Source organism: Schistocerca nitens, chromosome 3 (genome assembly GCF_023898315.1).
Source record: "Schistocerca nitens isolate TAMUIC-IGC-003100 chromosome 3, iqSchNite1.1, whole genome shotgun sequence".
NCBI classification, from domain to species: domain Eukaryota; kingdom Metazoa; phylum Arthropoda; class Insecta; order Orthoptera; family Acrididae; genus Schistocerca; species Schistocerca nitens.
Genome location: NC_064616.1, coordinates 645,510,447 through 645,535,883, shown reverse-complemented (window position 1 = coordinate 645,535,883; position 25,437 = coordinate 645,510,447). Strand labels below are relative to the sequence as shown.

The 25,437-nt window shown below is 37.3% G+C and overlaps 1 protein-coding gene across 9 annotated transcripts in view; it reads left to right on the top strand.

Moving 5' to 3' along the window:
• The window catches only part of LOC126248599 (uncharacterized), a 214,846-nt gene that overhangs the window by 72,662 nt on the left and 116,747 nt on the right, over positions 1-25,437 (top strand). For 2 of the 9 annotated variants that reach the window (XM_049949732.1, XM_049949728.1), the window contains exons 2-3: positions 1,438-1,515; positions 13,920-13,981. Coding sequence is in view for 1 of the 9 variants with exons in the window: in XM_049949726.1 (XP_049805683.1) it covers positions 2,658-2,724 (67 nt within the window). In the remaining 8 variants the exon portion in view is untranslated. Of the gene's footprint in view, positions 1-1,437; positions 1,516-2,565; positions 2,725-13,884; positions 13,982-25,437 lie in introns of those variants that run through there. The other 7 variants (XM_049949733.1, XM_049949730.1, XM_049949727.1 and 4 more) reach the window with 5 other exon arrangements.

The window sequence follows — 25,437 nt, the reverse complement described above, 5'->3', positions numbered from 1 at the left end:
TTTATTACAATTAAAGAAAAAATGCCTTCTTGGTATACACTAAGTTTTAAACACAGAACAAACAAAAAAGCCCTACAACTCTGTGGTAGCAAAACAGATAAGGAAACAAGGCAATGGAAGAAAACACTGACCAAAACTACTCTACAAAATACAATGTACTACTACAATACTATGTCGAGTGAATAGAAGGCTAGGATTGGCCTAAGTACTGGCCGGAGCTATTCCTAGCGGTTGGTAAACAATGCCGGTCTGATGGTCTAGGAATGCCTATAGAACCGGGTCGGCGGAGTGTTACTGCAGTCATATGAGTTCTGATTGGTGGAACAGTCACATGTTGTCTGGAAAAGTAGTTCCTTGTTTATTTGGAAAGTCTGTTATTGTTTCTGTCCGCTGGCAATGTTTCTCTCCACGCTTCTGGAAAGGGGTTAGCAACCCATATTGCATGTCGGTTCTGCAGGCGCTCTGATGATAAGGTGTCGCTAAGACATAAAATGCAACTGGGTGGGGGCAGGGGGGGGGGGGTGAGGGACACTAAGTAATTCTGTAACTCTTGCTACCCTCTCCCACCACTATGGTATTTTAATAGTATGTTTTAGATACTGTTTTAATAATCTATGAAGAATGTGTGAATGTAATCAGTCCATACGAGAGAGAGGAAATAAGATGTTTAGTGCATCAGTTGAAGAGGATAACTATATCTGTATGTGATTGTTCAACAAAGGGAACTAATATCCTTCTCATTGAATGCCCTAATACCGAATCATTACGACCACCATTGCCACCACCACCACCACCACCACCACCACCACCACTGCTGTTGCATCATACTAGATTTTCAGTGTTCAGAAAATTATATCCTTTACTGTATATAATTCCTGTATTGGTTGGAGGGCACTGAGATAGTCACGAAGGTAATTTTTATAATGAGTAACTAGGACAACTGTGTAGCCATCAATGTCAACCCTTAGCAGGCCATTTTGCATTATGGAACATAAGCAGTTTACATAAAAATGCATGTCTCATTCAAGAATTCATATTGCCTGAATTAATTATTTTCAACCATTGGTTTTGTATTTCAAACTACTCACTTTAGAGTCCTATACCACCTGTATAATTTTGGTTCTAAAAGTTTGGGACTTTGTGAGCATATGTACATTTTTATGACAGCTTGTTGGCTGTCATGCCCTAATAGAATACAAGACAGTGATTGCAACTTAGCTTGTAGATCACATGACTGCTTTCACAGGTAGCCCTGTATTTGTTGCAGATCTAAAGATTTTTTAATTGATGTGGATCTTTTGGTCATTGTGATGTGTTTTGTAGAATGATTATTTGGCATTGCGGAAGTCCAACTTAATTCACTCTGAGTTTCTGTGTAGGAGGGGCAGTCCTCATTGAATGAAATGTTATTGAAAGTAAATTGTTTGTGTGTTTCAGGTTTGCTCAGTATACTATTTTGTTGAAAAACTGAAGATGAAGAAACAGCCAAAGACCAGACAGAGTTCTGACTTTCAGGTGAGTAACTTTATGCACCTTCTAATTTTCTTGATGGTACTGCTGTGCTTACATCTAGTTAAAGTTTCTGTTGTTCTTTTATTTAGTTACTCTCTAGCATCATGTTCAGGTTTATGTGATAGACTGAATATTGAAATTGAGGTGTTTTTATAGTGACTCGTTAGTGGCTCCATAATTGCATGCTGAACATTTGCTTGGTTTTGTTACTGGTTTGCTTGTACTAAATGTAAATATGTGCAGTTAACAGAGTCCCTTTAGTTTGTGGTTCCAAAGTGTCATGTAGATCCCTTAGTTCTGTAATTTTTGGCTCATATTTCATCTGGTAATTTGTCAAAAATTTCTGTAGCATCATATTTTACCCCTTTCTGTGCCAAAGATAGGTTGAGCCAACGATAGTGTAAGTCTTTCTTTTTTCTGGTATTATAATCGTGAATGTCACTGTTGTGTTTAAACTGGTCCATGTTGTTGAGAACAAATTTCATTAGTGAGTAGATGTATTGTGAGGCTGTTGTAAGAATTCCTAATCTTTTAAAAAGATGCCTACAAGATGTGCGACTATGAACCCCACACATTATTCTAACCCCTTTCTTTTGAGCAGTGAATACTTTTTGTCTAAATGTTGAGTTACCCCAAAATATTATTCCGTATGACATCAGAAAGTGAAAGTATGCAAATTATGTTACCTTACATATTTCTATATTCTCAGAATGGCAATTATTCTGATTGCAAAAGTTACTGAACCTAGTTGCTGTAGGAGATCCAAAATATGAATTTTCCAAATTAAAATTCTCATCTATATGTACATCCAAAAACTTAGTATACTCTACCCTGTCTGGTGACTTCTGTTGATGTGTTATATTTATTGAAGGAACTGTACTTTTTGCAGCAGAAAATGGGATGTACTGTGTTTTTTTCAAAGTTTAGAGCAAGCCCATTTGCCTCTTTTCCAAAGACCTTATTTGTATCATTTTCAATTTGAATTTCTTTTACTGGATTAATAATGATGCTTGTATCATCAGCAAACAGTGTCAGTTCAGCTTCCTGTTTCAGGTAGGAAGGGATGTCGTTCACATGTATCAAGAACAGAAGGGGACCCATGATTGAACCCTGTGGAACACCTAATGTAATTTCACCCCAGTTAGATGAAGTGGCAAACTTATTTAAATCACTTGACCCATATAAGGAACCTTTTTGCTTCCTGTTCTGTAGGTATGACTTAAACCACTCATATGCTATTCCATTTATACAATAGAATTGTAATTTCTGTAACATAATGTCATGATAATCATAAGGTGCTGATATAATCACCTAAAATCCGTTTTCCCCACATTCATCATTAAAAGATAGAAAGTACCTTATAAAGGCTGTCTTTCGTAATATGGAGACCCCCAATATTTTATCTGTGGTTCATAATATTGGAACAGTGGCTTTGTCATTTATAGTATGAGTCCTCATCATCCTTCTCCAGGTCCCTTACTAAGAAACTCACCTTTCAGCAGAAAAAAGGACAGACATCACAACCTCAAAACAGATCCTGACCTACTCGTCCTTCATCCAGACAAGTGCTCTGCCACTGTTTTGATGAATTACGCTGACTACCTAACAGAAGGATTTTGCCAACTGTCTGACTCCTTCACCTACAAACTCTCCCATAGTGATCTCCTCCAAGAAATCCAACATAACCTCCAATTATTACTTACGTTCTTTATTGGGCTCCTACTGAAAGAATTTCCCATCTTGTTGATCAACACCTCCAACCCAATGTAGCCTCTCACATCAAAGATACTAACCCCTTCCTTCACTGACTATCCACTATCAACACCCCTTTACCTCCTGGATGACTTCTCATTACTGTTGATGCCACCTCCATATACACCAATACTTCTCTTGCCTATGGCCTTGCTGCTGTTGAAAACTACCTTTCCCAATGCTCTTCAGACTCCAAACCCACTACCTCATTCCTCATACACTTTACCGAGTATGGGGGAATGGACAAAAATATGGAAACACTGAGAGAAACATGTGCTTGAATATAAATGCATATGCTAGTCAGACCTGCAGGTTTTGCTGTTCTATTTGACCATGAACATTGCCTATACAATGTTCTCAGTACATTGTAAGTGTCGGCCACGATCAGAACAGTGTTCTGTGTAGGTGTGAGTGCATTTTATTGGAATTAAGTGAATTTAAATGTGGACAAATTGTTGGGACTTTTATGATGACTGCTTCCATAACCAAGAGAACCTAAGTTTTTGGTGTTTCAAGAGGCAAAGTATTGAAGATTTATAGAGAAAGTTGAAAAACATCATCCACTAAGTCACAATGGAGACAAAAATGTTTGTCTTGAGTGATTGTGACAGATGGTAATTAAAGAGGACTGTGACAAAAAATTAGAGGACACTCGCTGAAAGAATCATTGCAGAATTGAATGTTGCACCAGTGAACCCTGCCAGCAGCAAAACAACACAAAGGGAGCTCCATAAGCAGGGAATTTGCAGGATGACCTGGAATTCCAAAAGCTACTCATCAGTGACTCAGATGCCCATAAAAGGAAAAAATGGTGCCAAGGCCATAAAACTTGTCCTGTGGAGTGATGGAAGAAAGTAATTTGGTCAGACGAGTCATGTTTCACAGTGTTTCCGATGTCTGGCCAAGTTTATGTCCCAAGAGTGAAACATGGTGGGGGCTCGGTGATGATTTAGGCAGCCATATCATGGTATTCCATGAGCTCCATTGTTTCCAAAGTGCCATTACTGCCAAGGGTTATGTGGCCATTTTGGCTGATCAGGTCCATCCCATGGTGCAGTGTTTGTTCCCCAATTCAGATGCTGCGTTCAGAGATGTTAACACAGCTTACATCATCTAGCACTGGTTTTGTGAGCATGAGGATGAATTGTCGTGTATCTCCTGGCCTCCACAGTCACCAAATCTCAATATTGTTGAGACGTGGTCTTGCCACTATTTTGCAGACAGAATAGTATGAGATTCCCCAGAAAATTGTAGAGGTCCTGTATTCATCCATTCCAAGACGAGTGGAAGCTGTTTTGAAGACCAACAGGTTTCCTGCACAGTATTAGGTGTGGTATTGTGTTGTGTTTTTGGTATTTCCATATTTTTGTCCAGTCCCTGTACATCATGACAAGCAACTGTGTCTCCTTTCAGGAGACATTAATAAACAAATCTGTGGCAGGAGAAGGTATGTAAACAAATATGCAGCACAGCCATGGGCTCCCACATGGCACCCTCCTATGCAAACTTTTTTATGGGCCATTTAGAAGAAACTCTTCTAGCCTCCAAAAATTCCAAATCCTTTGTCTGGTTCAGGATTATGGTTGATATCTTCATGATCTGGACTTAGGGAGAAGATACCGTATCATCATTCCTTCACAACCTCAATGCCTTCTCTCCAATCTGCTTCACATGGTCCTCCTTAACCCAATGTGCTACCTTCCTGGACATTGATCTCTACCTCGCGGATGGCTCCATCCATGCCTCTGTCCATATGAAACCCACTAATCACCAACACTATATGCATTTTGGCAGCTTTCATCCATTCCACACCAAAAAGTTCTTCCCATACAGACTGGCCACCCACAGACAGTGTAGCTGCTGCGATGAGAACTCCCTTGCCCAGTATGCTGAAGGTCTCATGAATGCCTTCATTGACAGGCACTACCCCCTCCCAATCCCCCCCCCTCCACCACCACCACCACCAAAAACTGTCTGCAAACATGATTTCCCATGCCACATCCTCACACAAACCTAATCGTCCCACCACCCTCAAGAATCGGCTACAAAGGAGTGCCCCTTTCACCACCCAATATCACCCTGGAATGGAACAACTGAACCGTATCTTTAACCAGGGACTTGATTATCATCATGCCCTGAAATGAGGGACATCCTACCCAAGATCCTTCGCACCCCTGCTGAAGTGGTGTTCCCTCAAGCACCCACCCAACCTACATACCATCCTAATCCATTCCTATGCCACTCCCATTCCCTACACCCTTATCACAGAGCTCATGTCCATATGGAAGACCCAGGTGCAAGACCTGCCAAGCCCAGCCACCGAGGATTTCCTACACCAGTCCTGTCACAGACTTACACTAACCCACCTGCATAAACAACTGTGCCATACATCAGCTCTGCTGCAATCACAGCTCAACTTTTTATGTTGGTATGAAAAACAACCAGCTGTCCATCAAAATAAATGGCCACTACCAAACTGTGACTTGTTAAAAAGTTGACCACCTGGTGGCACAACATGCAGCTGGGCACATCGAGCTCAGCTTCAATGGCTATTTTACAACCAAGACTACCGCCAGCTTTTTTGAACTGCGCTGATGGGAGTTATCATAGCAACACATCCTTCATTCCCATAAACCTGTTGGCCTCAATCTCCATTAACACACTGTCTTCACATCCTTCACTGTACTGTTCCCATTCCTCTGTCCTATCACCCCCATCCACATCACATATCCATGCCACCTTCACTGTGCACTGCTCTCTACTGACTCCCGATACCTGGACCCACGTGGCTAGCCCATGCACCTGTCGACCTGCCCTTGCCACATTCCTAGACAACAAACCCGCTGCCTCTCTCCGAGCTGCAGGCTACCCTCTGTGATGTTCACCTGCTTTATTTCCTCATTGATTGTGTGCGGTGTCGACATACTGTGTTGCTATACTGACTGAAAAATGGGGGTGGAAGTTCAACACTTACTACTTTAAGGGGAGCTGGAACGCCCTATCCAGACAATGTTAAATTTAGTGACTTGGCTTCCCTGTGTTTCAGGAACCGCTGTAGCCATTGATACGAAACTTTTACAGGACATTGAACTGTATGTTCTGAGTCTACTGAACTACAATAATTGCATTTCAGCCAGTGCTTTCGGAAGTACAATTTTTTAATTACACAGTTAAAATGTTGTGTACTTTTTCATATGTTATCCTAAATAATTTTAATTATACATAACATTATGTTCTTCTTTTAGTTCAGTAGACTCAGGATGTGTATGTTATTACTCCCTGAAAATTTGAATACTCTACTTGGAGTGGTTTCTGAGATTTAGGGAAAATGCAACAGAAAATGAAAATTTCAGGAACGGCTTCTAAAGTTTAAAAGACTGTAACTCACTTAATATATGCTTTTTTTTTAATTTTTAGTTGCTCAAAAGCACCCTTGCGCCATACTGTATATCATCCTTTGATCTTTTTCCAAGTTTTTTCTTACTTTCTTCTTTCTGTATCCTTAATGGCCAACAGTGCTGCATACTATGCTGTATCAATGCAAACCTTGTCCATCCGTTCAAGTTCTCTGATGCAGTTTGCTCCAGGATTAATTCCCATATGCTGTAGCACTTTTACCCTACCAATGTTGCCATCATTAAAAGCAATACCAGCATCACTGACTCCCCATTTTAGTGTCTTCATTCCAACAAAAACATTTTTGGTAAGTGAGTCCATATAAGATTACTGAAGGACTCATTGAGATTTTGAGTCTGAACCTACAGACACTGCTTCAGTAATTCAGGATTTTCCAGGTCTCTGTAAAAAGGTTTTATGATATCCATGACTGCTGCTGGGATGGAATGCTTATGGCTGTATAAACTGTTTGAATACTGGGCATTGCAATAATTGCACCATGTATCAGGTCCAGGAGGGCAAAGGTGGCGCACTGGTTTTTCATCAGTTGACAGCCTGTGGAAGAAGGTAGCCCATACTGCCTGCTTTATTTTAAACAAATCTTCAGTATTATTTCTAATGGCCGTCCCATAATACTGCTGTACTTCATCAGTCATTTTGTCTGTCAGGCTGCCCCTTATGGTTTTACCATCAGAAAGTGTCTTGGGTCTCAAACTTTGTTTCAACTTCCTCAACCTGGTGCCCATCCTCTTCTGGGCATGACCAACAAATTCCAGTTTTATGATAAGCTTCTCACCATAAGGCTGAGTGGCTACTACACTGTTATATGCTTTTGAGTTTCCATTACCTAAAAACTTAGTGTAACACATTCCCATTTCATTCACAGATCAACTAAAAATTTCAATAGCTGCAGAGGCCTCCATACCACCACTTGTTCTTTCATAATTTCTGTCAGAAATATGCCCTTCTTCATTCCCTGATTTACACTTATAACAATTTTTGGTTAAAATCTGGAAATCTGTTACTTTTCCAGTATCCACACTGGTCACCATAGCAACATAATTCTTAGAACTGTAGCCGCACTTCAGCCAAGTGCCATCAAAAGCTACTGGTATGTCAGTCATACCATCATTTATTTCAACAGCTTCATTTGCAGCACCCTTGATTGATTCACATGCAACAGATTCCACAGTAGCTCCAATAAATCCTGCATACTTGTCGATTTTACAAGGTGGGGGTGGTGTATTCATCACGGTACACATTGTTTCTGCTGCAATGTGTCCTTTGCCAATAGCTCTCTGTCCATAAAACCACCTAACATTTACTTCAAAATAATTATCTTAATATTTATCAGAATTGCAAAATGAATCAGTATATTTATAACTGGCACAATTAATAATAAGTTTCCTTGCTAGTCCATTTGATATCTCACTGTCTTCATGTAAACTAACTGGCCCTCCCCATATTTTAAAACACACACATTCACCTAACACCCTTGTTAGGATGAATAAATCTATCAGAATATAACCTAATCTACCATTTATATCTCTTTCGTTTTGAGAAAATTGTGTCTCACAACATTTTATTTTAATCTTCAAAGTGCTAATGGGTGTTTCTCTAGATACTGACGAGTTTGCCTGTATTTCAGTGTCTGTAACTTCACACGCCACACGTTGATCACAATGTTTCCCTTTATTCGAAAATCTATTACCATGGAACCCACGTTTCTTCAAAACACTTAGTTTTGGCGTCATACTTGCTTGAGACATTTACCAATCTATTCGTCACTTTTCCTCAGAAAAACGTTAGCACTTCGACATAAACACGTGTTTATACTATGAAATGATACGATACTGTTTCTGACAGTGCTGCCAATACAACCACGTAATTTAACCTTTATAACACAGCAATCCACAGCCTTCTGTATAAAAAAATTACCAATTTCATTAGATCTTGAAGTAATGCACATAAAAATTTTAACATATTCAACTGGTGTAGATTATATATAAAAAAATAAAAAATATGTTTCATGTGAGTTTATAAGTGTTATATATCATTTTATTCAGAAAATTGCAAATTTTATAATGAGATATTTTTTTTCCATTCTAACTCCCCTTAAGTGATGTAGCCAACAGGGGCACATTTGCATTTCACAGTTCTTTACTTTTGCTGTTCACAAGCCCCCAATATACACATCTAATATGACCAGTTAACTATTGTTTAACTTTCGATAAGCCTCATAAATAGGTTGAAGGCAAACATCCACATACTGCTGCAATAGTTTACTGTTGAAAATCTATGAGAAGTAAAAACCGAACCACACACTTCACAGTCTTTCAAATAAATTGAACAGACACTGTTATTGCTTTAACCCATGGCCTATTGGTGTAACACTTATCTCACAGTTAAGTTGATGCATTATTGTTGATCTACCCAATACAGGTTCCGCGTCTGAAACTCGGCAGTGGACTAACTGTGTCAGGACCAAAAATTTGGTCCTTATATATTATCACAATAATAGGCACTGAAACTACACATTGTTTGATGTTTAATTTACAGAAATCACAATTAAAACTTAACTCATTAAATTAACTGAATACATTGAAAAATTCCGTCTTTTTAACTGTTTCTTCTACTACAAGAGTTAGGCCGAATTATTTGTTTAAATGATGAAATTAACAGATATCATTATACAAACAATACTTTTGACAAAACTGTTAATTACTTTGGAATTAATTAAGGGCTGGCTTTGCTAACATGTTTTCGAAAAGAGCCAAATAGTTCCTTTAAGAATGCTATTAGTTGTTCCTCCAAATTTTTATAATTAGTACAGAATTTATATTTGTTTATAAGTCAACAATAGAATTTAAGTTATGAAACAATTAGTGATTTCACCCTATAATAAAAGATATTAACTAAGAATAGTCAAAATAAATTAGAATATCAATTACATACATAAAACTAAGCATCAAATTAGATATAATGTTATATGCTTTAAAACTGGGGGCCAACCTTTCTCTTTTATGGAAATGCAAATTATACTCACGTATGTTAATGTTAATTAGTCAGACACGAAAAAAAATGAATTTTAAGGAGGCAGATGGCAAAACAAGAGGGGAAGTGCAAATATCCCAGCTTGCTTCGTCACACTTCCCCTACCTCCTGCTTCTTTACCTCACTCCACGCCACCACTGGTTGAGTTCGGGCAGCCAAGCAGGTAACACATGCACAGAATGCATGCAATCGGACTGTCTGACAGATTGCCTATCATGCCCTGAAATGAGGAATATCCTACCCAAGATCCTTCTCACGCCTCCTAAAATGGTGTTCCTTCACCCACCCACCCATTTCAAAACAATGGAAAATTTTTACAGCTGAGAGGGCATACCAAGTTGTCAACAAAACTATCCACAAATAAATGAAAATAACATGAAAAAATATAACTGCCATCACATTGTGGAGGCAATATGAGAATACCCAAACAAGAAATGGTTGAAGATCAGGAAGGCACCAGTAAAGGCAAATCTGATTTTCGTCCCCGTCCTTCCTTAATCTGAGCTTGTGCTTGGTATAATGATATTGATGTTAATGGGAAATTAAATACTAATCTTCCTTCCTTTGATGTACATAAAGCAATAGACGTGAGGCTAGGGAATGCACTATGTCAAATGGAAAACAATAAGTGAAGTGGCCGTGCGGTTCTAGGCGCTGCAGTCTGGAACCGCGAGACCGCTACGGTCACAGGTTCGAATCCTGCCTCGGGCATGGATGTATGTGATGTCCTTAGGTTAGAATGCTAAACAAGTGTCTCAAACTGGGATGATATTAAACATCTAAGAAAATGCTGAAACCGTACCTTTCTTCAAAAGGCATGACAGCCATAATGAGAATTAGTGCCTTGTGAATCTTTTAGCGTAGTTTAATAAACTTCTATCCAAAGTATTAATAAACTGACGTGCTAAATAACTGGACTTCTACAACCCATCCAAAAAGCACAACTTCACAAAAGTTCTCTGAACTGTTGCCTTACCAGTGGAAGATGTATTCAAAGGATGGAGTTGGATTGTAGACAGATCAAACTTAATGATTGAAAACTGATTTTCTGGTGGCTTTGTATTCATAAGTGCAGGTCTGGGTGAAACTAACAACTATAATTCAATAACTTAAAATTGTTTCTACAGAAATTGATTTGGAGGTGAATATGCGAAAATTTGGATTTATAGTCCAGACACCCAAACAATTTGAATTGACCATGAAACTGAATACTTTCACCTTTGCCCCAAAATGCAGTTTGGAACCTCCATTCCAGCAGCATAAATTCCATTGGCGGCATTCAGAAAGATTGTTTTCCATCACCAACTAGGATGTTCCAGTGAACCTAAAAATGAAAATGTACATTACTGCTAGTGTTGTATCAGTAACAACAAACCTTGTAGTAAAACTAGCCCTGAGAAAGACTAGTTCACTACTCAATGCCATTTAAACATCACGTAACATAACTGACATTATAGCATATAGGTGGACTGTCCAAAATTTTTGTGCATTTTTCAACCAAGTTTGTGATAAGTTTCATATCGTCTTTGAAAAAAGTAAAGTGTTTCATTTAAAATGAACCATAGTTGTTCAGTATCTTTGTAGGTAAGTGTTAACCAAAATACCAATTTTCAAAAAGCTTGTCATAATCACCGGAACTATTTATGATTGGTGTCTACATTACACGAACCAACTGAATTGTTTCCTGCAAATTGGCTCTCCTTTGACTTGGATAAAACACAGTACATACTATTTTGTATAATACATGAATAAGTGAAATATACTGTAGGACCCTATGATAGTACGGCAGTGGTGTTTCTTCGCTTGGAAGATAGTGATTTCTTGTACAGATTGATAGCCTTCACACACTATAATGACTTGCAGAGTGTAAATGTTGATGGAGTTGCAGCAGGATAAAATGCCTTACCTAAGTCTAGGGAAAACAAGTTAATTGCACCTCATTGTCAAAATTTTAGTTTCTGTGAGAGGAAGTTGTAGCACTCATTGTCAAAAGCGTCAGGCAGGTAATTGAATCACGGGGAGATGAGACTGGACCATGGCTCTTTCAATTTTATGTGATTATTAAATGCAGTAAAATAAAAAATCATGGAAATATGCATATAATGTTATGCAGTTTAGTGTTTTTGATGAGTGTAGACTCCACAATAATCACTGCAAGTTGACGATTGGTGCATTTGCATCATCATAACATATTTTTATTACTTTGATAATTATTTTTGAATCCATTGTAGATATAGAGCATCTGTGTTCCCCACATAGTGAACTCTTTACTTGTGTGATGTATGCGATAAATTGTAGTGCAGTTGAAAAGGGGAGTCCTATCAATTCACATGTCTGGTTATGTGTTAGATCTGCATATGAGATTTTATTGTGTTACTGAAACTACACTTATATGAGTCAAACAAAACAAATCATGTGTATAATGTGATCCCACATGGCCTCTACGTTCATTTAGATGCAACTAAACAAAGGGTTGATTCCTGGTTAATGGATGTACACTGAAATTATTTAGTTTGGTTACAGCGTCAGTGGTGTTATACTAAGGTAAAATTATAACTAATTTCAATCTGTCGTTTTACCTGATCTGCATTACATTCCTGTTGCATTCACTGCCTGTCTACAACATTGACATGATAAGATATTCTAGTGTGAATTGATGAGTCTGCTAATGGCAGTTTATGGGTACTAACTTTGAATTAAAAAATGAAAGCTGTAGAATATGGACAGAAATATATTTCATGGTTAACCAGAAGACAATATGCAGTATCACCTGTTTTTTATCTTTGATCTTTTTGGTAATAGAATTTAATAATACAAAATGAACTGTTGACAATTATGGAAAGGGTAGATTGCTACTCACCATAAAGATGACACATTGTGGTTGTCAGTAAATCAACATGTCATCTTTATGTTGCATAGCAATCTATCGTTTCCATAATTGTAGGTATTCCTACCTGGGCTTTCAATAGAATAAATTGTTGCTCTCTTTATGTAAGGCAAATTTCTAATATTGTAAGATGAATGATTACATAGGTTTTCAACTACTCTGAATGCAGTATTACAATTTTTTTGCTTTGCACATATGTGACACAGAACTTTATCAGACAGAGAAAGTTCTACTGCAAGAATTTTAGCATAATATTTTTGTGTCGACAAAGAACTATATTTTAACCATAAAAAACCATAAGACATAGACTCACATTACTAAGAGTGTTGATGCATTTTAAACATCATGTGGAAGGAGAAAATGGAAATTAACTGGACAAGGAAAATTAAAGTGTGTTCAGATAGAAGAGTTAAGAAAAGACCTGAACAGAAAACCACACTAGAAGGACCATGTTGATTTGATATGTTACAGATATCCATAGTTAGTTATCTCAGCTATGGAAGGAGGAATTGTAGGAAAAGGCAAAGACTCAAATGTATAATATTTCTTATTGAAGAGTTTTATTATTGTAGATATACAAAAACAAAACAATTGTAATATTTTAGTGACCTTAGGAGAACCAAATGATACCATTGTTGTGAAGTTTGATGACAAACAAAAGTAACTGGGTAAAAATGTTGTTACTGAACATTCAGAATTAGTAGGCTTAGAGAAAATCTGGTTAAAATACAAACCCTGGTATCAGAATGTTCTGTACTACTAATATATCCAGTTTCCTCCAGTTTGTTGTATTTTACTTTTGCCAAGATTGCCATATTCATTGATTTTAAAGATTTCTGCAAAAGTCTCTCAATTTGTTTTTTGAAATCTAGATATACAGACTTTCTCTGTAAGCAGTCACTCTGTTCCTGTTTAGTGTGAACTTAGCTGCAGATAAATAGTACTTGTGCAAGATTTGGTAAATGAAATTGGAATAGATGTATGTCAAAGATACATGCTGTTGTGAAGATTTGTTTACCAGTTGTGTGTGTAATAAATGTATTCATACATAATGTAGTTCCATGGGAATAATAATGAAATTTGTTGCCTTATTTTTTACTGATCCTGAGAATAAAGTAATAAAAAATTAAAAAGCAATTGTCTTGACAAAATGTGTTTGATATGTACACTATTTTCTTTCATGCTTATCGAAATGGATCTGATAGAAAAATGGACATTTATGATTAACATATTTATATTCTTCTCCTTTAATAAAAAAAATAAAAAATAAATAAAAATTACAGGACTGTTGTTAACAGCAATATGTTTTATTGCCAAGGGGCTGATGAGAATTAGGCAGAGTGGATCATTCTTCTGCTGAAGAGAGAACACAACCAGAAGGTTAGTTCCTTTCAGTTTGTTAACAGGTGCAGTGGCGGTTCTCTTCCTTCTACTTGTTATCAAAGTTTCTGTGATTATTATAACTGAAATTGTTTCTTTTGTTTTTATTTGTGTTACTGAGACTACAGCAGGACATCTGAAGTACTAATTAAAACTACTTTTGCAGATATAACAGTACAGTTGTATGTAATTTATTTTCTGGTCTCTCTCTTTTTGTGTATGCCTTGACAGCATGATGCTGGTATATGGAAAGCAACATATTTTACATCTGTGTTGCCTACAAAACTCCATAAGTATCACAGTTGTGTTAAATGTGTTCTGAATACTGTGTTTTAGTGATAAGTGTCTGTGTGCTTGTTAAGATGCTGACTAGCCACATTTTATAACTAGAGAACAAGAGAGTGTAAAATGGAAACAATGAAAAAGAGTAAGTACAGCTGGCCATGGAAAGTGGCTACTTCTCATTACAGTGGGGTCTATCTTTACCAGCCATGACCTATCACAAAGCTAGGAACATAATGTAGTAATTTTCAGTTGTATGCTGGTAAATTCAAGTTGATGTCCATATGAAATTAGGAGACATGAACCATATTGGACACACATTCCAGGTTACTGAACACCAACTCACAGCTTGCAATTCATAATCAAACTGTGCATTGACATTGGGTGCCTTCCACCCCTGTCTATGTAGTGAGGACATGCAAAATCCATGTAAAATGAACTGCAGCTATTTAGGTTGCAAAAAATAAGTTGATTGGTTTGTTAGTTAGTTATGTGTTCCATTGATCAATCTCACGGTAACCGTTACGATGAGGAACGTGTCGGGTACATAAGAAGTGCACACATGAATCAAGGGTTTTTTAAAGCTTAAAATTTGTATTACCTACCCCATTCCCTTAAATGGGACAAAATGAATATATTGTTCATATAGATTTATTTATTCCTATTCAAGGATTCATCTAGGATATAGGAGTTGTCAAGGAGAAATGATTTCAATTTATTTTTAATACTGCTTCTGCTGTCTGTCAGACATTTTATTTCATCTGGTAATTTATCGAAAAGTTTTACAGCAGCATATTTTACTTGTTTGTGTGCCAAAGATAAATCAAGTAGAGGATACTGTAAGTCTTTCTTTCTTCTGGTATTATAATCATGAATGTCACTGTTGTTGTTAAACTGGTCCATGATGTTGAGAACAAATTTTATTACTGAGTAAATGTACTGTGAGGCTGTTGTAAGAATTCCTAACCTTTTCAACAGATGCGTACCAGATGTGTGACTATGAGCCCACACATTATTTCAACCACTTTCTTTGACAGTGAATACTTTTTGCCTAAGTTAGTTAGTTACGTGTTACATTGATCAATGGCACGGAAAAACCGTTATGATGTGGAAAGTGTCAAATGTACAAGAAATGCGCACAGGAAACATGGTTTTTTTTTTCCATTGTAGCCTTATACCTAAATATTTCTATTATCTATCCCATTCCCTTAAATGGCACAAAATGCAAATATTATATCTCCAGATTTATTAATCATATTCAAGAATTCATCTATGGTATATAAGGAGTTGTCAAGGAGGTACGATTTCAGTTTGTTTTTGAAACTATTACTGCTGTCTGTCAGACATTCTCTTTCATCTGGTAATTTATCAAAAAGTTTTATAGCAGCGTATTTTACCCCTTTCTGCGCCAAAGATGGGTTAAGTAAAGGATAATGTAGGTCTTTCTTTTTTCTGGTATTGTAATCATGCATGTCGCTGTTGATTTTAAACTGGTCCATGTTGTTGAGAAAAAATTACATTACTGAGTAAATGTACTGTGAAGCAGCTGTAAGAATTCCTAACCCTTTAAACAGATGCCTACAAGATGTGCGACTATGAACCCCACACATTATTCTAACTACTTTCTTTTGAGCAGTGAATACCTTTTGCCTAATTGTTGAGTTGCCCCAGAATATTGTTCTGTATGACATCAGAGAGTGGAAGTATGCAAAGTATGTTAGCTTACTAATTTCTATATCCTCAAAATTGGCAATTATTCTGCTGAATCTAGTCGCTTTAGGAGATCCAAAATATGAATTTTCCAAATTAAGATTCTCATCTGTATGTACACCCAAAAACTTAGTATGCTCTACCCTGGCTACTGACTTCTTTTGATGTGTTATGTTTATTGAAGGAATTATACTTTTTGCGGCAGAAAATTGGATGTACTGTGTTTTTTCAAAGTTCAAAGCAAGCCCATTCGCCAAAAACCAATTAATAACTTTTCCAAAGACCTTATTTGTATCATTTTCTATCGGACTTTCTTTTATTGGATTAATAATTATGCTTGTATCATCAGCAGACGGTTTCAGTTCAGCATCTTGTTTCACATAAGAAGGGAGGTCATTCACATATATCAAGAACAGGAGGGGACCCATGATCGAACCTTGTGGAACACCTAATGTAATTTCACCCCAGTTAGATGAAGGGGCAAACTCCTTTGAATCACTTGAAGCATATAAAGACTTTTTGCTTCCTGTTCTGTAGATATGACTTAAACCACTCATATGCTGTTCCATTTATACCATAGAATTGTAATTTCTCTAACTTAATACCATGGTTCACACAATCAAATGCTTTGGATAAGTCACAGAATATTCCTACTGGTGACATTTTACTATTTAAAGACTCTATTATGTGGACAGTGAAATCGTATATTGCTGTCTCAGTGGAACAGCATTTCTGAAATCCGAACTGTGATTTACTAAGTATCCCATCACTGTTGAGATGGCTAACCACTCTTGAGTCATTACTTTCTCAAAAAATTTTGAAAATGCTGTAAGCAAGGATACTGGCCGGTAATTATTGACATCTGTGGTTTCCCCCTTTTTGTAGAGAAGCCTGACAATGGCATATTTTAACCTGTCTGGAAAAATACCCTGAGTCAGTGATGCATTACATATGTGACTCAAAACATCAGCTGTAATTGCTCCACATTGTTTTAATAACTTGTTAGAGATGTCATCTACTCCTACAGAACATTTATTTTTCAAAGATTTAATGATTTTCCTTATTTCACAAGAGGTTGTTAGATGAAACTTAATCTGACTAAAATTTTTTAAAACTGACTTCCATGTACTGCCTGGCTTTTTCTTTTGAACTATTTCCACCAATTTTTTCTCCTACACTTAAGAAGTGATTGTTAACTACATTGGCTACCTGTGCACTGTGTTGGTTAAGATAGTCTCATTATCTTTAACAGGAATACTGCCTACCCCAGTGGTTACTTTTCCTGTCCCCCTTCTAACAACATTCCATATTGATTTTATTTTATTGCTGGAGTTGTTAATTTTGTCTGTAACATACATATTTCTTGATTTCCTTAAAACTTTTCTCAGGATGTTACAATAATTTTTATTGTGTAAAACTACTTCTGGATCTTTACTAGTTCTTGCTGTCTCATACAGTTTTCTTTTTCTTTCTGAAGACACTTTAATACCTGTAGTAATCCAAGGTTTCTTTGAAAAGTTTGTGCTGTTACAGTTAGTAATTTTCTTTGGAAAACAATGTTCAAAAAGGGATATAAATTTATCAAGAAATACGCTGCATTTATCATTAGCATTTGGCTCATTATATACATCTTCCCAGTTTACATTTCCTGAACTTTCTCTGAAGTGATCTATAGATACAGAGTTGAGCACCCTCACACTTTTACTTAATGGTTTCTGAAGTGTACACCCTGTTAGGTTTTGTAAGTTAATCACTTGTGTATCATGGTCAGATAATCCATTTTCCACAGGGAAAGCATGTGTTTGTTCTACATCCTCTTTCTGTACAAATACATTATCTATTAGAGTACTACTGTCCTGAGCTATACATGTAGTGAAATTAATCACTGATTCTAAGTTATATGTTGTTAACAACACTTCTAGTTCACTTTTCCTATCAGAATTGCTTAGAAAGTTTACATTGAAATCACCACAGATTAATAACTTCTTCTTCTTGTCTGATAGGCAGCATAATAGGAAGTCAAATTTTTTTTATGAATAGCTCCCAACCTCATAATGGGGACCTGTACACCGTTGCTAATATCAACACTACATTATCTAGCTGTAGTTCACATGCACAAACTTCACCGTGCTGTCCGACACAAAATTTGCGTACTTCTACAGTTTTGTGTTTATATGCTTGTTTTGTGTAAATGGCAACTCCTCCTTTATCCATGTTAGAGCTGCAAGTGTAAGATGCTAAATTATTCCCATTTATAATGACACTTTCCATCCGAACAGTCCCATGGTGTTCAGACAAAGTATATCAGTCTCATTCTTATTTTGGAATTCATCTAAACACATTAACAGCTCATTTACTTTATTTTTTATTCTCTTGATATTTTGATGAAGTAAACTGATACGACCCTTAGCTTTATCCCTATTTGCTGTACATGAAGGTTCTATTATTCTATTTTTCTTGATTGTTGTCTGTCTGGAATTTGGCTTTAACCTAAAAAAACTATCTGCCTGGTCCCATTAACCACAGGGATCATCCCTTGTGTGACTGTGGCCCGCCTTACAGTATCTGCTAATAGAGAATCTAACTTACATTTCCGTTCCTATTTAGGTGCAGGCCATGTGTGGTGTATTCCCACCTACCAATAGCATCAACTGTAACAACACTTATGTGAGATTTTGCCAGCCGATCATGGTGCTGAAAGACTTCCACAAACCCCACATTTATATGCCCAGTTTCTGCTCCTATTTTATTCATGTCACTCCTAATACTATATCTTGGATTCATAGCCAGGCTGTTTCCTGCTCCCCAACTATAAATACGTGATCTTCCTTCTCAAAGCCCTTGCATAGCTGACCTAAGTTTTCCGTCACCTGGCTAAGGCTAGCACTTGCTTTCACAAAACTTGTGACCTGGTACCCTTCACCTAATTTCTCCTGAAACTGCTGGGCTACACACCTACCATGACTACTAGCAGAATTCTTCTTTTCCTATTCTGATTTGATCCCGGCTTGACTTTTTTTCTTTAAGCTAATATTCTGCTTCAACCTACATTCAACTATATCTGGATGAGGCACTTCCTCCACTACTTCAGATAGCAAGCCAAACTAATTTACTAATTGAATCTCTAAAGTTTTTTCAGTAGTTTCCCTTTTTCGCCCTTTGCTTGCTGTCTTTTCCCAGCACCCCATCTCTTTTTCCTCCCTTTGCCTACATAATTCCAAATTCGTGTTTTCTAGTTCAGCCTTAAGGGCACAAATTTTTTCCTCCTGTTCAGCTATTTTTCTGTCATTTCTACATAACGTGCATTACCATGGGAAGAGCCTCATTAACTTCCCCTGTTTCCTCTCCACTACATAACCTACAGTCTTCACAGAACACCCTGTTCTTCAGATTTCCACGACAACCACCATATTTATCACATATAGTTTGATAGAAAAATTTACATAAATGCAGAGAATAACTTGGCACAAGAGCACTGAAGTTTCATAGCCTATACTAATACATAACTAAACACTAATGTAAACAAACTTTTAAACTTACTTTTGAAAGTTTTAACTAACTATGTAAACTCTGTGTGACAGACACAAATTAATTTAACTTTGAAATGCTAAGTCTCGTAGTAAAAAAAAAAAAAAAAAAAAAAAAAAAAAAAAAAAAAAAAACTCTCCCAAAATTTACGCTTAAAATGTAAACAAAACTAATGACTAATGGCTTTTACAAAATACTTTCTTTTTGATATAAATACACTCAGAAAAGTGAAACCTTCCAGCCTAGTGAAGTAGTAAATACACTAGTCTAAAATGTAATATTAATTAAATTAGCTCTTATTTCAATATTAATCGCTTAACTTAGCAAGAACTTCATGGGTATTGTGTCTTCTGTAAAGATGGGTGCATCAGTAAAAAAGAAAGCCAACATGCTGTTAAATGGCTGATCATAATGGTCTGCTGGTCAGTTACCTCATTGCCAGAATTTTACTAATCCCATGTACAGGGTGTTTCAAAAATGACCGGTATATTTGAAACGGCAATAAAAACTAAACGAGCAGCGATAGAAATACACCGTTTGTTGCAATATGCTTGGGACAACAGTACATTTTCAGGCGGACGAACTTTCGAAATTACAGTAGTTACAATTTTCAACAACAGATGGCGCTGCAAGTTATGTGAAAGATATAGAAGACAACGCAGTCTGTGGGTGCGGCATTCTGTACGTCGTCTTTCTGCTGTAAGCGTGTGCTGTTCACAACGTGCAAGTGTGCTGTAGACAACATGGCTTATTCCTTAGAACAGAGGATTTTTCTGGTGTTGGAATTCCACTGCCTAGAACACAGTGTTGTTGCAACAAGACGAAGTTTTCAACGGAGGTTTAATGTAACCAAAGGACCGAAAAGCGATACAATAAAGGATCTGTTTGAAAAATTTCAACGGACTGGGAACGTGACGGATGAACGTGCTGGAAAGGTAGGGCGACCGTGTACGGCAACCACAGAGGGCAACGCGCAGCTAGTGCAGCAGGTGATCCAACAGCGGCCTCGGGTTTCCGTTCGCCGTGTTGCAGCTGCGGTCCAAATGACGCCAACGTCCACATATCGTCTCATGCGCCAGAGTTTACACCTCTATCCATACAAAATTCAAACGCGGCAACCCCTCAGTGCCGCTACCATTGCTGCACGAGAGACATTCGCTAACGATATAGTGCACAGGATTGATGACGGCGATATGCATGTGGGCAGCATTTGGTTTACTGACGAAGCTTATTTTTACCTGGACGGCTTCGTCAATAAACAGAACTGGCGCATATGGGGAACCAAAAAGCCCCATGTTGCAGTCCCATCGTCCCTGCATCCTCAAAAAGTACTGGTCTGGGCCGCCATGTCTTCCAAAGGAATCATTGGCCCATTTTTCAGATCCGAAACGATTACTGCATCACGCTATCTGGACATTCTTCGTGAATTTGTGGCGGTACAAACTGCCTTAGACGACACCTCGTGGTTTATGCAAGATGGTGCCCTTCCACATCGCACGGCCAACGTCTTTAATTTCCTGAATGAATATTTCGATGATCATGTGATTGCTTTGGGCTATCCGAAACATACAGGAGGTGGCGTGGATTGGCCTCCCTATTCGCCAGACATGAACCCCTGTGACTTCTTTCTGTGGGGACACTTGAAAGACCAGGTGTACCGCCAGAATCCAGAAACAATTGAACAGCTGAAGCAGTACATCTCATCTGCATGTGAAGCCATTCCGCCAGACACGTTGTCAAAGGTTTCGGGTAATTTCATTCAGAGACTACGCCATATTATTGCTACGCATGGTGGATATGTGGAAAATATCGTACTATAGAGTTTCCCAGACCGCAGCGCCATCTGTTGTTGAAAATTGTAACTACTGTAATTTCGAAAGTTTGTCTGCCTGAAAATGTACTGTTGTCCCAAGCATATTGCAACAAACGGTGTATTTCTATCTCTGCTCGTTTAGTTTTTATTGCCGTTTCAAATATACCGGTCATTTTTGAAACACCCTGTATGAAACCTGAGTATTTTCTGTCTCTCACTTGCCTCCTATAGTCAGCAGAAAATACGACTGCCCAGACTTTGGGTAACATTTTTGTGGCGATTATGTATCACATAAACACAATTTTATGAATGAATGGGACTTATAAAATTGTCAGGTCACATGACTCCCAATGTTGCACATTAACACTTATCATCTTATATAAAGAAATTTTTAGTTCATTTGAAAACTCAGAAGCTCAAAATTTATGAAGTTAGTAGAGAATGAAGAATGCATGTATTTTCAACTCACACGAGTGTCCATAATTTTTTCCTTTGCTTTGCCTTTAAGAAAAGAATATTGTGAAGTTGGACTTAACACGTGTAAACTTGTATAGTACATGCAACTGCATATCCAGAGACAAAAGTGTTTTTCTCTTTCTGTCTTATTCATTACCATGTATGTTTCATATGAGCATACTGTTTTGCATTTAACACTGCTTTCATTTTATCTCAGTGTTGTTGCTTTTTTATGCTTTCCTGGGACAGATCTCCTGTCAGTGTTAACAAAGATTAATGTTAGTCTTCCACAGAAATTTATTTTGGAGGAAATAATTTAGGGTAGAACTGATGCAATTCTTAGTCCAGGCATGTGTTTATGGATCAGAATGATCTTCATACAACAATAACAGCATTACCCTCAATTGGAACTGGACACATGATAGACACATTAGACAGGTACTGTAGCAGCCTTATGATTTATTTTTATTCGCTATATTATAAGAAGAAAATACAGATGCTGAATGTTTTCTATACCATGAGTTTATAAAGTGCTAACTGCCTTGAGAGATACACCCAGAAAAACACTATAAGCATAGATCACTGTTGAAAAGGTGCAAATTGGATACATTTTTGTTCTTGAGTTTATTCTAAAGTTTTATTTTCTGTGAGTCTTCTTACATTTATATCAGAGTTACATGAGTTATGTAACATTGTATGACCAATCATCGAGTGCCCCATTTTATGTTGATTGTATCAAAAAACCACACACTTCAGTTGGAAGCATCATGTCTGCTCATTGTGATTGATTTGATTGCCTTCCTGTTGTTATTTGAGGTAAGTGAAGACTTCTGTTTATGTCTACATCCATGTACATACTCTGTAAGCCACCATATGGTGCATGTTGTAGGGTACATTGTATCAATACTAGTCATTTCCTCACAAATGAAATGAGGGAAAACAGACTGTTTGTATGCCTCCTTACAAGCCCTAATTTCCCCCGTCTTCATGGTCCATGTGCGAAATGTACCTCGGTGGCAGTAGAATCATTCTGCAGTCAGCTTCAAATGCCAGTTCTCCTAATTTTATCAATCATGTTTCATGAAAAGAATGTCATCTTCCCTCCAGGGATTCCCATCTGAATTTACAAAACACCTCCGTCATACTCGCCTGTTGAGTGAACCCCCCTAGAACAAATTTAGCGACTCTCCTCTGAAATGCGTCACTGTCTTCCTTTAATCTAATCTGGTGGGGATCTAACTTGGAAGCACAATATTTATTATATACAAGGTAGTATGTTGTGGTATTTTAACCATAATTGACCACTGATGTTGTGTCTAGTATACTGTAATTGTGTACATGTTCATTACTGAATTATCTAAGTAGGATAGAAGGTAAAACTGAAGCATGAGAAGAAAAAAGTCTGTATGTTATATGATGAAGTTAATAATGGTATTATATTTATCAGTTTTTTAAATGTTTAGCAGTGTAAGATGGAAGAAAAGTTGACATAACAGTTTTTCATTGAACTTTCAAGACACTAATGCACATTTTTGGCGTTTTGCATGAGAGAAACTTGTAGAATAAAACAGTTAGTGGTTGATGTTTCTTAGATTTTTATATGTCATCAAAATTACTAAGTTTTAACCACTAACTTTATTTTACTGGGTGCATGTCTGGTTAACCATTGTCAAAATTTTTATGCATGGTTGTGAATACTCTACTGAATTTTGTGTAAAGGTACTCGTCTCTTTCCCATAACTTTCAGTTAACCAAAATTGTCTGGATGGAAACAGTGAGGCTGGGCTAATAAGCATTTTGTTGAATAACTTGTAATTGTCAGAGTGGTGTTCATACAGAGTGACTCTAAGCAGTGTCATTCTGGCACTTTTCAAACTTTGTGGAAGTGTTCTGTTTTTTGCTTATGTAATATCATGTCATACATCATCACAAAATTTCATGTTTAAAAACACACAAACAAAGCGAGAAATATGTCAGACAGAAATAGAAATGTGGTGGTACTGAGGTTAACACAATGGACTCTGTAATGACCTTGTTGTTGGCGGAATGCTATACTCTAATCTTCCTTTTTTTTCTCTCTTACTTCCTTCAGAAGCACAAGATTTCACAATGACTTTGTGTATCATTAATGCACTTATGGTGTAATTTGAATATATAGAGTTCAATGTATTGTGTTGAATTCACCATAAAATGTAAGATTTTCCCAACCATTCTGTTTCACACCCACTTCGCTGTCCTGTTGTATGTATGGAATAATATCAGTTTTATTATGTTGTGTTACATTCCTGCTGTTTCATCAATATTGTAGTTTTCCTATTTCAGAGAACCTGGATGGTATAACTACTCCGAGCTACTTACTTTGCAAAAATAAAATTTTGAGTTTTGGAGGACAGTTTCCTTGAATCATGGCACCAGATGCCAGTTATTTGCATATGAACAGATGTTATATGAGTTGTTGCAATAAAGAAACTGGACTCATGATCTAACTCTTTATTGAAAAAAACTCACACAACTGAAATGTTGTCCCCTTCAACACAATCCCCTCCCCAATCCCTTCACCACACCATGTGAATTTTCCACTGTTAGAAGCAGTGCTGCAAGTCATTTTCTGTTGCGCTGTTAAGGAAGCTAATCGCTTTTTCCTTCACTGCATCCACAGACTCGAACATGGTTCCTTTGAGTGCAGATGCAGACTTCAGTTTTGGGAAGAGAAGGAAGTTGCATGGTGCTAGATCGGGTGGATACAGTGGATGTTCCACCACTGGAATGTTGTTTTTCACCAAAAAACTCTTCACAGACATCTTCTTCATCATTCACATTCATGGAGGGTCTCCAGAAGAGTTAAATAATAAGCTTGATTGACAGTCTGGCCTTCATGCACCCAGTTAGTGTAGATAACTCCATTGGATATCAAAGAAAGCAATCACCATTGCTTTGAATTTTGATTTCCTCATGTGCACTTTCTTCTTCCTAATGCACTGAGGGCTCTTCCAACGTATGGATTGTCGCTGAGTCTCTGGATCGTATTGGCATATCCATGTTTCGTCACACGTAATTACTTTGCTGGGTAATCAGGGTCATTTACTCTGTCATCGACTAAACCAGAAATGCGCACAACAGGCAGTCTGGTTTCTTTATTGGCACACCTCGTATATACTGTCCACTCTACCATTATGTTATGGAAGTCTCTGTAGACTTCCTTGATGTCATTCAAGTGGACTATGCTGACAACCTATCCTGTCCTCTCTTCTTTAAATGTTGTTGTATATTCATCTGTCTGTATATGACTTACGTTTTCCATGTATTAAGTTGACAAATCCTATTTCATTGTAAAATGATTGCTGGAAAAATAAATTACTAATGCTAAATAAATCATTATTGGTATACTCATCGACTTTTATAATTATAATCCATTTCACTGATTGATCCAATTGTTGGGAATAACCAGTCTTTCAACAAAAAGGTGGTGTTATGGGGAACATAATGAGTAAGTCCTTTAAGTGCTCAGTAAAGGGGATCTGGTGAGTTTTAGGGTGCGTCGGATAGTGGAAATCACAGTGGTGTTTGAACTGTTCCTGTAAAAAATTGGCAGTATGGGTTGATGTAATGTCTTGAAAGATGCAATTGCCATTTAGGAAAAAATGCAGGACTGGAAGATATGCTCAGC